We start from the raw sequence: 12402 nt of genomic DNA on the forward strand, positions 1-12402 counted from the left end.
TATTTAAAGGGATTAATCGTTATTTATTTATTTTATTTTATTTCTGACATACAAGAATACATAAACAAAAATCTTAATATGCGAATGTTAAGATAATGCGTAGCGGAAATGACCGAGTAGTGTCGATTGCATTTACGGTTATTTCAGCCATATTGTAATCGAGGTTTGTGGAACGTTCTGGAAATTTGGTTGTCCAACACGTGTAGGATTAAACAAAAATATTATCATGTTTATACATCAGTTTCGTAATCGTGTTTATACTTCAGTTTCGTGATCATGTTTATATTTCAGTTTCGTGTTAATGAAAACAAGGTGTAAAACTGCAATATCAAAAATTATAACCGCATTCTACAGAGTCTACTGCAGCATGGCTTGTCAAAGGAAGAGTTGAAGGACGGATAAAAAAAACGAAAACAAAATCAATGATAAACAAAAAATAAAAAAAAGACAGGATGCAACTGAAAGGAATAGTCAGAAATTCCATCGAGAAACATTTTAATCAAACTGCCCAGCCCTTTCCAAAATAGATAAAAAATAAATAAACAACCAATACAAATATAAACAAACAAAAACAAATAAACAAGCTAACAAAGAAGTCAGAAAAAGGTAGGTGTGAAAGATCTTTGGTTGCTACATGCAGCATTAAATTTACATTTAATTATCACTTATACAAGACTAAGTAAGAAATAAACAAACTGTTAAAGCCATCAAACTAGATGACAACGATTTTTTAGAACTCCATACGCAATAACATACGTCCCAACCAATCAAAAGACGTATTGCAAAATCAAATTGAATTATCAAAGACTGTTACAGTAGCGAAATTGGTGTATGTCCGATTACATCATTGAATCAGACGAAGATGTCATAAGTATTTGTTGCTGGTACTTGCATCCAATCCCTGACTAGGGTACATTATCTAGTCATTAATCCAATCACATGAATATCCTTATAAACAAAAATATTTCATATACAACTCATACGTTATATCAGAGATTGTCGTAACTACACGGACTTTTTGTATCGCGTTAGACTTCTTACAATTAGGCTTCTGGAACAGGGTTATTTTGCTACAAGATTGAATCATCACTACGGAAGTTTTATGGTCGTCATTATGAACTCGTGGATCGTTACGGTGTACAAAATGAATCGATCTGCACCATGGAAACTGATTTGTTCAACGTGTCATAGTTTTCCTTTCCTCTTTCCCGATTTTGAATTTTTATTAGCAACTCGGCAGATGTTTCTAGAATCTTAAGGCAGAGGACGCTTACCCTACCGGTGCACCTGGTTCATGCTACTAGTTTTTATTGGAGTCTTAGTTGCTCATTACTTTTGTTACTTTGTATGTATTATTTTAGTTACTTATGTTCTTTGTTGTGTTTGTCTGTTTACCATGTCTGGTCTTTGTCCCTGAATTACATTCTTTTGATTTCCTTTAGAATCTTAGTCCCTTCATTACTCTTTCATTACATTAATCATTTCAAACAATGAATAAAAATTAACATGTACAAGCAGGTGTAAGAAACAAATAGTTGCATACGTTGTTGTGCTAGATACATCGCAACTTGTACAGGAAGTTGATATCGGACGGCACCCAAAATCTCATATTGTATTCTATCTCTCTCTGTATATATAAATCAATTTGAAGCCCAGATATTTTGATGGAAGGACTGACAAGTTGATTCCAATATACCAACTTTTACTTTGTACAAGTGAAAAATTTTGATACCATTAACAAACTATTGCAAAAAGAACTAGCGAAATGAAAGGCAGATTTAAAAAGGATGAGAAGAAAATGACATTCACGAAGTAGAAGATCCGATTTCAGCGACTGACATTAGAAATAAAGGTTCAAGTAACGAAAACCTAAGATATATGACTATAGAATAGAAGATATGTAAGGTAACGACAGATTTATAACATGTACATGAATTAAAACAATGAAAATAATACATTAGTTAAGAGTGAAATTAATACAAGTAACATAAATAGTCTATTGCGTAAAGAACATAATATGTTGATCTAATTGAAAATTAAACAAACAAGAATGAAAATTTAATTAAAAAGAATGAATGAAATAAAGACTCACAAAATATAAATTGTAAACTTTCCATTCATAACTGACTAAGTCGTCAGCTCAGCCCAGTTTAGTTACTCATTTAATAATGTGCACATTTATTTGAGAAGCGGCCACCACTTGATTAACTCAACTGATACTATCATCAATCTGTGACAATACAGTTTTCAACTCACCATACTTTCCGTTTAAGAGTTTGTAATATCGAAATTTGCTAATTTTCGCATATTTTTTCTTATCAATATCTTAGTAATTGTTAGACGTAAAGCCAAAACTTAAATTGCACTAATGATAAGGTCATCAAGAGTTACAAAAAAAGTCTTCTGATTAAAATTTTCTCATTTTGTTCGAGTCATCTTCATTTAAAATACTGAAATTAATTTGAACCATTTAATTCGCTCTTTGCAACCTCTAGTTAAGAAGTTAAAATATTTTTTAAAACATCTGATATATAGCGTGGATCTCAGAAACAAAACAAGTTTAAATAGATTTTTCAAACTTTACATAATTAATATATTCATAACAATGTACACTTGTTAAGAGAAACATTCATAATAATAATAGTTGGAATCATGGATTCAAAGGACTCTTAATTATTGAAATCAAGGAAATGGATAGTTCTGTTTCTTTTTGTGGATTAATTGGTTCAGCACAGCCACGTTGTTCCATTTCTAAACGACACAGTGCATACAAATCCTTATCATAGGGCAATTCAGGTTTCTCGATAAATCTTCTTTACAAAGATCAATTTTATATCATAAACGTTAACCGTATACGTGAAATCTTCATAAGTTCAGGAATTATGGACTCCAACGGTCCCCTTACATGTAGGTTTTTACTTTTCTGTATTCAGTTTCCATTCAGCATCTCAACATCATTTTAAGTTCCTCCTTTATATGTGAATAAAAAAAGATATGAATTGTTTAGATAATGAAAATTGTTTTTTTAAATTATTCAGTCATAATTTTACTCCGAACTTCAGATGAAATCCAGAACCCAGAAAGTAAGATTACATTTTTCCGGAATGAAATACCGTGTTAATGGGATTACTCATAATGACATTGCTTTTGACATTTTTCAATTATAAAATTTTTCATTTTTTGTCGTCAAACGTGACGTCAAAAATATGCATCTCTATCTTCAAGGTGTGCACAAGAAAAGTTAATCAAGGAAATGTAAATATTTACGTCAGATGCCCCACCACCTTTCTACTATTTGATTACATGTGCTTCTTGTTCCATACCGAAATGCACTTTTTGGGTTATCGTCGCCTTTTTTAAAAAATAATCGCATGTAATAACCAAAATAACGCATACAAAGAAACAAAAGTAAATGAGCTACCCGGACTCCACTGAGAACTGGTAGCATGGACCAGATTCCGGTAGGGTAAACGTCCTCTGTTTTTCTAGAAACATCCACCGAGTTGTTCATAAAATTCATAAACGTGTCGGGTATACGAAAGAGGAAAAGGGAAATCCTAATATTTTTTTATTTATTTTTTTTCTTTCGTCACATTAATCAATTTTATTTCCAAGCTCACAATTTGGGGAATACAAATGGCAAAGAATATACAATGTAAACAAAAATAAAAAGAAGCAAACTAAACATATCAAAACAAAAAACCGAAAAGTTAACGCTTCAGACTGAGAGAGAAAAAAATGATGTAATAGCACGCATAAGGAATCACTATATGTCAAAAGAGTATAGTTGGCAGCTGCACTAAATAAAATGTTTTTGATAAAATGTATAGTACTTTGTTCAATGTGTACATGTAGATTTTTTCCATTAAAAACTCGGAGATTTTGACGTCCAAACATTAAAGATAGTTCTATAATAAATCAAGAAAAATGCAAGATGAAACGAATCTGATAGATCTGCTCGTGGCACTCTACGACTGCTTTGAAAAAAAAAATTATGCATGTATAACTGATTTTGGTATACTAAGGGTTAAATAAGATCATTTTCGGATTGGCAAGGTTAGTTGATATTTTATCAAACAACTTATTTTTTGCAAAATGACAAAAGGGCGATAACTCTATTTACAACATTACTTTGGCGGGTGGACTATAAATATGAATTCCGTTTTGTATTATATTTCTTATTAGGAAAAATGAAATCGCTCGATACATGTACATGCGGGAGTTAAAGAGAACACATAGAGGTTAGCTCACACTGTTCACATATATCTCAGTATGAAGGAACCATTTATTTCTAGGGATCTTGCCCAGGAGAATCAAATTTTGTATCCTGGATTATTTTTCAGCATAATTTCTGACCTGACTTTTTTATTATTTAATCTGGTCTGTCCTGTATATGTTTTGAAACCATTTCCTTAAAAAAAGCAGGGTTGAAATTTTCAAGAAATAAAAAGCCAAGATAGGCCATAAAAATTAAAAAGGCAGACAAATTGTCAGCACTTAGCACCATAAGAAAAAGGCAGGTCCTAATGTTTTTTTGTTTTATTTGGGTTTTTTTGTTTTTTTTTGTTTTTTTTTTCAAAATGTAGACAAGATATAATTTTGATCCTAGCCTCCCTAAAAAAATTAAATGGTTGCTCACAGAAACATCTACATGACTACAAAAGGGGTTGATCAGGGACTCCCTATCATAGATCAGAGTACCCCCATTTTATTCTGTAAAATAGGGCATCCCCATTTTATTCAATTTATAAAACAGAATCCTTATCATAGATAGGGTACCCACATTTTATTATAAGGACAAAAATAATATGGTATCCCCATTTTATTCTATTTATAAAACAGAATCCCCATTCTATTTATACAACAGAACCGGATCCATATTTTAATCCATTTATAGGACCTTAATAACAGTTACTAAATAATATTTGTGTTACAGTTTTACTTTCATAAAAGATCCCAACTCCATCTAGTTAACATGTCTTACACCAAAGGTAGATCTGAGGAACACAAAGAAGAGATCGAAGATAATAAAATTACTATTCCTTGAACTGTCAAAATTTATTTCAAACGATCAAACAATGATAGATAAGCGACAAAGTATTGTTAAATGGTAATAGGAATGGTATTGTTAGCCATGATTTCAATTGCATAAGGCATAACAAATAAAACTGATTTGAAAGAGGTGGACTTTACATCAGATTGTATCAAAATTGCATCTCAAAAGGGATACCAATATATTAATTTCACGAAGTAATCTTATGCATTCAAAAACATATGAAACAATATCTTTTACAATGACTGATCTAAAGAAAAAAATCTACATAAAGAGAATTTTATAGGTCCAAAATGTAATTGAGTAGAATATGAATTCGAACACGGATGAAATGTACAAACGCAACAACATTGATGACATAGTAAATAAGATAAACTGGAAGAACATGGATGAAATCACCTTTCAAATCTACGAACGTATAGTATCTACGATGTTTAATAACGGCATAATACACTGGGGACGAATACTAACCTTGTTTATTTTTACAAGGAAATTATGTCATGAGAATCCTCAATATTCAGAAAGGTTATGGGCTGTGTATTACAGAACAGTAAGTGATGAAAATGGTCTCTTGTAGGAAAAGACATTTATTTACATCAGTATAGAAAAAGGGAGACCTTCCTCAAGAGCTTTATAACATTTTGTGTTTTAATACTTAGTAGCTATTAGCGATATCAGTTCATTTAGGAGAAGGTGTTCACGTCACAGTTGATCCGAAATTTCCAACGGTAGATATACGACACTTTTGGAAACCATCGGATTCAGATAAAGCAGTACCAACAAAAAAAGGAGAGGCCCTCAACAGACACAAATGGAGTCGTTTGAGTGACACAATACAAGTAATGAGAGAGTTTGTACCTGAACTGAATACAACGGCTGTTTATTTCGATTCACACCCCAACGATCTTAAGCATTCTCCTGTAAAGAATGTTACCCTTTCGAAAAAGAAAAAAATGGAAAGAACTTTTACCAAGTCTAGAAGAAGACAACGCCTACCATACACAACCTTTACTAATAGAGGACAAGTGATAATAATACAGGACGTTGTTCATGTATCTGACTTTTAATTGTTACAATTTGTTAGTCAATAAAATGATGTTTTCTATTTTTTTGTGTTGTTGTTTTTCTTATGATAAAGTAAAAAAACAAAATAAATAAAAGCTCGTGAAAAACCAACAGTTACTCATTTGAACATCCATTACCCCACCCGATACTATAAAAAAAACTGTGTGTGAAAAATAAAGAAAAATCCTCAGTTAAAATAAAACACTGAGATGACGTATCAGGAGAAACGTAAATATGTTCTTAAAATATGGACTGACCCTGCACATCCTGCAGCCTTTACTGGGCCTGAAAAGTTATATACTGTTATACGTAAAGAGAGAAAATACAACATTGGTTTAGGAACAATTACGAAAATGTTATCTGATAAAGAGTCTTACACTGTGCAGAAACCAGTGCGACGAGCTTTTGCAAGAAACAGAGTTATTGTCAGTGGTCTCGATGATCAATGGGACGTGGATTTAGCCTCCATGGAAAACGTATCTCAATACAACGACAACGTTAAATTTTTACTGATAGTCATAGATATTTTTTCAAGATTTTTAATGGTAAAACCTTTAAAAAATAAAAAAAGTTCTTCAGTAGCCGATACCATTAAAAACATTCTAAAACACGACAGAAACAGGAGACCCCTTGTTATACGTGCGGACCAGGGTGGTGAATTCAAATCAGAAGTAAAAAAATCTTAACAAAACAGCATATTCACATTTTCTACACACATAACTCTACTATAAAGAGTTCGTACGCTGAACGTGCGATACGTACACTGAAAGGGAACATTTATTCCTTTTTCATGGAAAAACAAACGTATAGATATGTAGACGTATTGCAAAAGATTGTTAGTAGCTATAACCACACCCCTCATCAATCTTTAGGGGATATACACCATCATCTATTAACAAAACTAATGAAGACGAAATGAGGTACGTGTAATATCTTGTGCGAATAAACAAATTGCAACGAAAACCACCTAACACACCTATAAAACTAAAAAAAAGGTACTCAAAAGAAAAAGACGAAGAAACCGTTTTACAAATTTAAGCTGGGCGAGTATCACATTTAAAAAGAACATTCGAAAAAAGGTTATCAAGAAAAATGGACAATGGCATATTTCAAAATCGTGGAGAGATTCAAAAGGGGAAACCAAGATATTTACAAGATTGCAGACATAGACGGTGACAAATTAAAGGGTACATTCTACAGATACGAATTACAAAAATAGATAAAACCGAAACCGATACATACAAGATCGAAAAAAATAATCAAACGGAAGAAAATAGATGGTACAAAACATGTTTTGGTAAAATGGTTGGATTGGCCAGCTAAATTCAACTCGTGGGTTCCAGAGACAGATGTTAAGGATATATAACGTTAAACTAATACTATATTCAATACATTTGACGTAGAGATGAGCTTGAGAATGGTACTATCTTCCGAGGACGGAAAGAGTTTTAATCCTAGTAATACCCCGCACGACTTTAGAATTAAATTGAATAGGGCATTACAGTTTGATGGTTATTGGGAAGTGGCTTTGACAGAAATTAGAATTTCCCAGGAAGATCAGGAAGAACATCGCATTGTTCGTCTGTTCGGATATTTGTCAAGACAGTTTTGTCGGAACTTCAGAACAGCCTTTATTAAGAAAAATATTTGTTGACGATGTAAATGGGAAAAATGTAGTATATGCGCATCCATATTACGTACCCTAAAATTGAGAGATGTTCAAGAAATCCTTATCTATATTAAAGACGAAAACGGTGCTGATGCTTTATTTTTGAAAAAGAAAGTGACGGTTACACTTCACTTTAAAAAAATCCCGTTTCTTTCGTAAAACAGAAATGTATGGTCAGTCCTACGTGTCCAATCCATCTCTTTGGCAAAACTTCTATAAGAATATGTCGGAGAATGAATTTAATGCATTTAATAAAAATCAGGCAGACAGAGGCATACAAATATAGGAAAAATACAAAAAATCAGACAGGCAGAGGCATGTACGGAAGATATAGAGTGTCATACATGATTCCAGTCAACCAAAACACAACCTCAGATTCTACTCCTGTGGATAAAACCTCCATGGTTTCACCTTATGCGGCTGCAGAGAAAAGGGCAGAATCGCAAATGAAAGAAGAAAAGAAATTACAAAAACCTCGTGTGAAATTGATTAAAAAAGATATAAAAAGAAAAAAAACAAGGAAAACAGATCAATAAGAAAAAAGCTGGCAAGAAGAGAACATCTTCACGATCTTCAACAAAATTAAAAAAAAAGACACAGAAGAAAAAGGTCAATTCGAAAAAAAACACAAGATATCAACCCCAACAAAATCAGAAATTCACAATAAGAAACTACATTTTTATGATAGTGTTTGGGATCTTCCATTGATAAAGAAGAAAACGAAATAAAATAATGGCGTTTTTAAGTGATTAGAATAAGGAAGTCGGCCAACCTATGGAACTGTGAATTTTCGCCTCTCCTCCCAAACTCAAACAATTATCCGTGGAAAGCATATTTGAAAGTGGTGCTATCAGCGGGTAAAGATGAACAGGAATCGCAACTTCAAAGCCAATTGTTTATGAAAGACGATGATCCAATGGACTCCGTCACACTGAATGCTGGTTTTGTTAACAGATACAATTTTATCAAAGAATCCAGAACTTTTTAATTGGAAGGAAATTTGTTAGAAGACACCCTGAATTTGGAAGGAAAGCTGTTGATTAACGGTGTGGACATATACATGACATTATTCAGGTCGAGTAGTCCGTTCTTATTGATGTCTGGGGAGACAACACCTAAATACAAAGTTAAAATCCTAGACGTGTATTTTAAAACAGCCAAAGTAAAATTAGACCCTGGTGTCATCTTGAATCACAGAAATCAAATACGTGAAACTCCAGCAAAGTATCTCATTAACAGAAACAATGTCATTCAAAACGTCATACCTAAAGGCTCTACCGAATTTTACTGGGACGGAATGTTTCCAAAGGCTATACCATCCAAGTTAGTGATTGGTCTTCTATCGCAGACAGCTGTTAACGGAGATTACACTAAAAATCCATTTGATTTTCAACATTTTAACATGACGGAGGTGTCATTGAAAGTTAATGAAGTAGAAATATACGGAACACCTCTCAAGCTAGATTTTGGAGTCAACAGAAATTACAGTACACCATATGTCAGACTTTTCGAAATAAGTGAAAAATGGAATAAAGATACAGGGTTAAACATATCTTATAATGATTTTGGAGCAGGATATAGTCTGCTGGCGTTTTCTTTGAACCCTAGTTTAGACTTTCAAGAAGATTTCATCAATTTAGTAAAACATGGAAACGCTAGATTGGAAATTAGATTCGGTGCCGCTACTACTGAGACTATAAATTGTCCGTGTTACTATCAGTCAAAAGCCATTTTAACTGTAGACGAGTCAAGAGAAGTAAGGATCATAGAACCTTAATACAGATCAATTAAAAGGAATGTTAAACAGATACAAATGTTTGAGAAACATACTTATTGACATCACAGCAATCAATTTTTTGCCAGAACGCACACCTTCCATTTATCCTCAGTTATATATCATCAATACAGATTCTTTACCCAACCCTGGAAATCACTGGGTGTGTGTGATATTATACAATTATGGACAGCTCGATTATTTCGACAGCCTTGGAAAACCGGCACAATACTACGGCAACGATCTGCATATTTTTTTTTAGAAAGAAACGGTCAGAAACATAATTCTGTGCAAAGACGTATACAGTCTTACCAGTCGGATCTTTGTAGTTTGTACCCTAGTGTAAACAAATACGCAAAATATGTTTGTGGACATCCTGAAATCATCACCTCCAATTTTGAAGACCTGTCACATTATTTTGGGTTGGCCAAGGTGAAAGTGTTACCTCCAAAAAATTTGTTTCACCCGGTTTTGCCGTATACGACAACAGATGGAAAATTGAAATTTCCGCTTTGCAAACGATGTGCAGATATAGAATTTCAGGGCACATGTACATGCCCGGACAATGACAGAGCTATTATCGGAACATGGTGTACTCCTGAATTGGAATTGGCTGTGTCAAAGGGTTACAAAATATTGAAATTCTATGAAGTCTATCATTTCAAGGATACAAGCGAATACGACCGAAAAACTGGGTCTGGAGGTTTGTTTGCCGGGTATGTGAATATGTTTTTGAAAATAAAACAAGAGGCCTCTGGTTTCCCTAGCGAATGTATAACCGAGGAAGAGAAGATAGACTATATTCTAAAATATGCGGCAAAGGAAAATATCCAGCTGGACTACGAGCAGATAAAAAAAATCCGGGATTACGTACTTTGGCCAAAATTTGTTTTAACAGCTTTTGGGGAAAGTTTGGACAGCGCTTGAACATGAATCAAACAAAATTTTTATACGATACGGAAGTAGATAAATTCTTCCAACTACTTTGCGACTCTACAAAGGAGGTTTTGATTTTCACATCATCAGTGATGACGTGATTCAGCTGGAATATGCAAACGATCCGTCTTTCTTGCCAGGAGATTTTAAAACTAATGTGTTCTTGGCCAGTTTCACAACCTGTATGGCAAGATTACGACCTTACGAATTGTTAGAAGTTACTCAAGACAGAGCACTGTACGTGGATACGGACTCTATCATTTTTGTGGATAATGATAATAAATAAACACATTGCCCATTGGTAATTATTTGGGCGAATTGACAAACGATGGGCACATCACGAAATTTGTTTCCAGCGGTCCAAATTCGTATGCATATTTTACAAAATCACAGCGACAAGTTTGCAAAGTCAGAGGTTTTTCTTTAGAAAGTAAGACGAATTCAGACCTGATTAACTTTTCAAGCATGAAAGAAATTGTCGTAGCAAAGACTAAAGATAATATTACAATAACAAATCCTCGCAAAATCTCTCGCTTAGCTTTGAAAAGAACACTATACAACAGAATCGAGGAAAAGGAATTCAGAATGGTATACACAAAGAGGCGTTTATTAAGTGATCTTACAACTTAAGACAACATAAGGCAAAACTGTAAGAATTTTAAAAACTTTTTGTTTTATTTGTACAAAAGTAAACATAATTGATCATTAAAATTTCAACCATTGTATATTTGTCTTTTTGTTCTTCCTCTTGGTCGATTTCTTAGTCCTTTTTAATTCCCTGTTGGAGATTCCAGGAAGGCCTCTGCCTATAAATCGTTGCTTCACGACAAGCCCTTCCCCCGACTGCACAGTAGTACGCTCATCTGAATCCGTTTCCGTTGTTTTATCAACATCCTGCGATTGAGAATCTTTAAACTTTTCTGTCGGTTCCGCGTTTTTATTGATGTCATTTTGATTTTCATGATTGCACGATAGGTCAGGTTGTTTGTTTTGCAACACTTCTTCGTACTTTTTTTGGGTATGAGTACTAGTTCTTTTGCCATCACAGGTATTTCAAAACAGGTCTCTCAAAAGTTTTGGAACTACTTTAACGTTTCGAAGTAATAGCTTTTTCTTTTGAGAGAGTAATCAAGGGAACCAAGGTTATAGCGGTAATCAAACGAATGTAATCCAGGGACAAAGACCAGACATGGAAAACAGACATACACAACAAAGAACATAAAGTAACTAACATCATACATACAAAGTAAAAAAAGTAAATTAGCAACTCGGACTCCACTAAAAACTGGGAGCATGGACCAGGTGCACCGGTAGGATAAGCGTCCTCTGCTTTTCTAGAAACACCCGCCGAGTTGCTCATAAAAAGTCAAGTTCGGTGTAGACAAACGAGCAAAGAAAAACTATGACCCGTTGAATAAATCAGTTTTCATGGTGCTGATGGATACACCATAACGATCCACGAGTTCATGATGACGACCATAAAACTTCTGTAATGATGACTTCAATCTTGTAGCAACATAACCCTGTTCCAGAAGCCTATTTGTTAAAGTTCTAGCGCCATACAAAAAGTCTGCGTAGTTTCGGCAAGCTCTGGCATGTATGAGATGTGATAAGAACACTCCATACGCAGGAGCCGAAGGGATGTTGCCACATATGAAAGGAAAGTTGACAATTCTGAATGAAAAGTCATCACGTTTGTCGTAAAGTTTGGTCAATAGTTTTCCTTTACCATCGATTTCTAAGTGTAGGTCAAGATATGAGGCTGACTTCACAGTGTCTGTAGTATCCTTTATCTCAAGTTCTTTTGGGTAGATGCGATGTATCAAATCCCCGAAATTAGGATTGTTTAAAGATAACACGTCATCTATATAGCGGAAACTGAGATTGAAGGATCTAGCTAAACAA

At 33.8% G+C, this 12402-nt stretch overlaps 1 protein-coding gene across 1 annotated transcript; it reads left to right on the forward strand.

Moving 5' to 3' along the window:
• The first annotated feature begins 8847 nt into the window (after window positions 1–8847).
• Window positions 8848–9564, forward strand: LOC148605941 (uncharacterized protein F54H12.2-like). Its single transcript, XM_088547619.1, has one exon. The coding sequence runs from the start codon at window positions 8848–8850 to the stop codon at window positions 9562–9564; it is 717 nt and encodes a 238-aa protein (XP_088403745.1).
• Window positions 9565–12402: the final 2838 nt, after the last annotated feature.

The sequence above is a fragment of the Perna viridis genome, chromosome 10 (genome assembly GCF_037379345.1).
Source record: "Perna viridis isolate PV_CMFRI_1.1 ecotype Kerala chromosome 10, ASM3737934v1, whole genome shotgun sequence".
Classification (NCBI taxonomy): domain Eukaryota; kingdom Metazoa; phylum Mollusca; class Bivalvia; order Mytilida; family Mytilidae; genus Perna; species Perna viridis.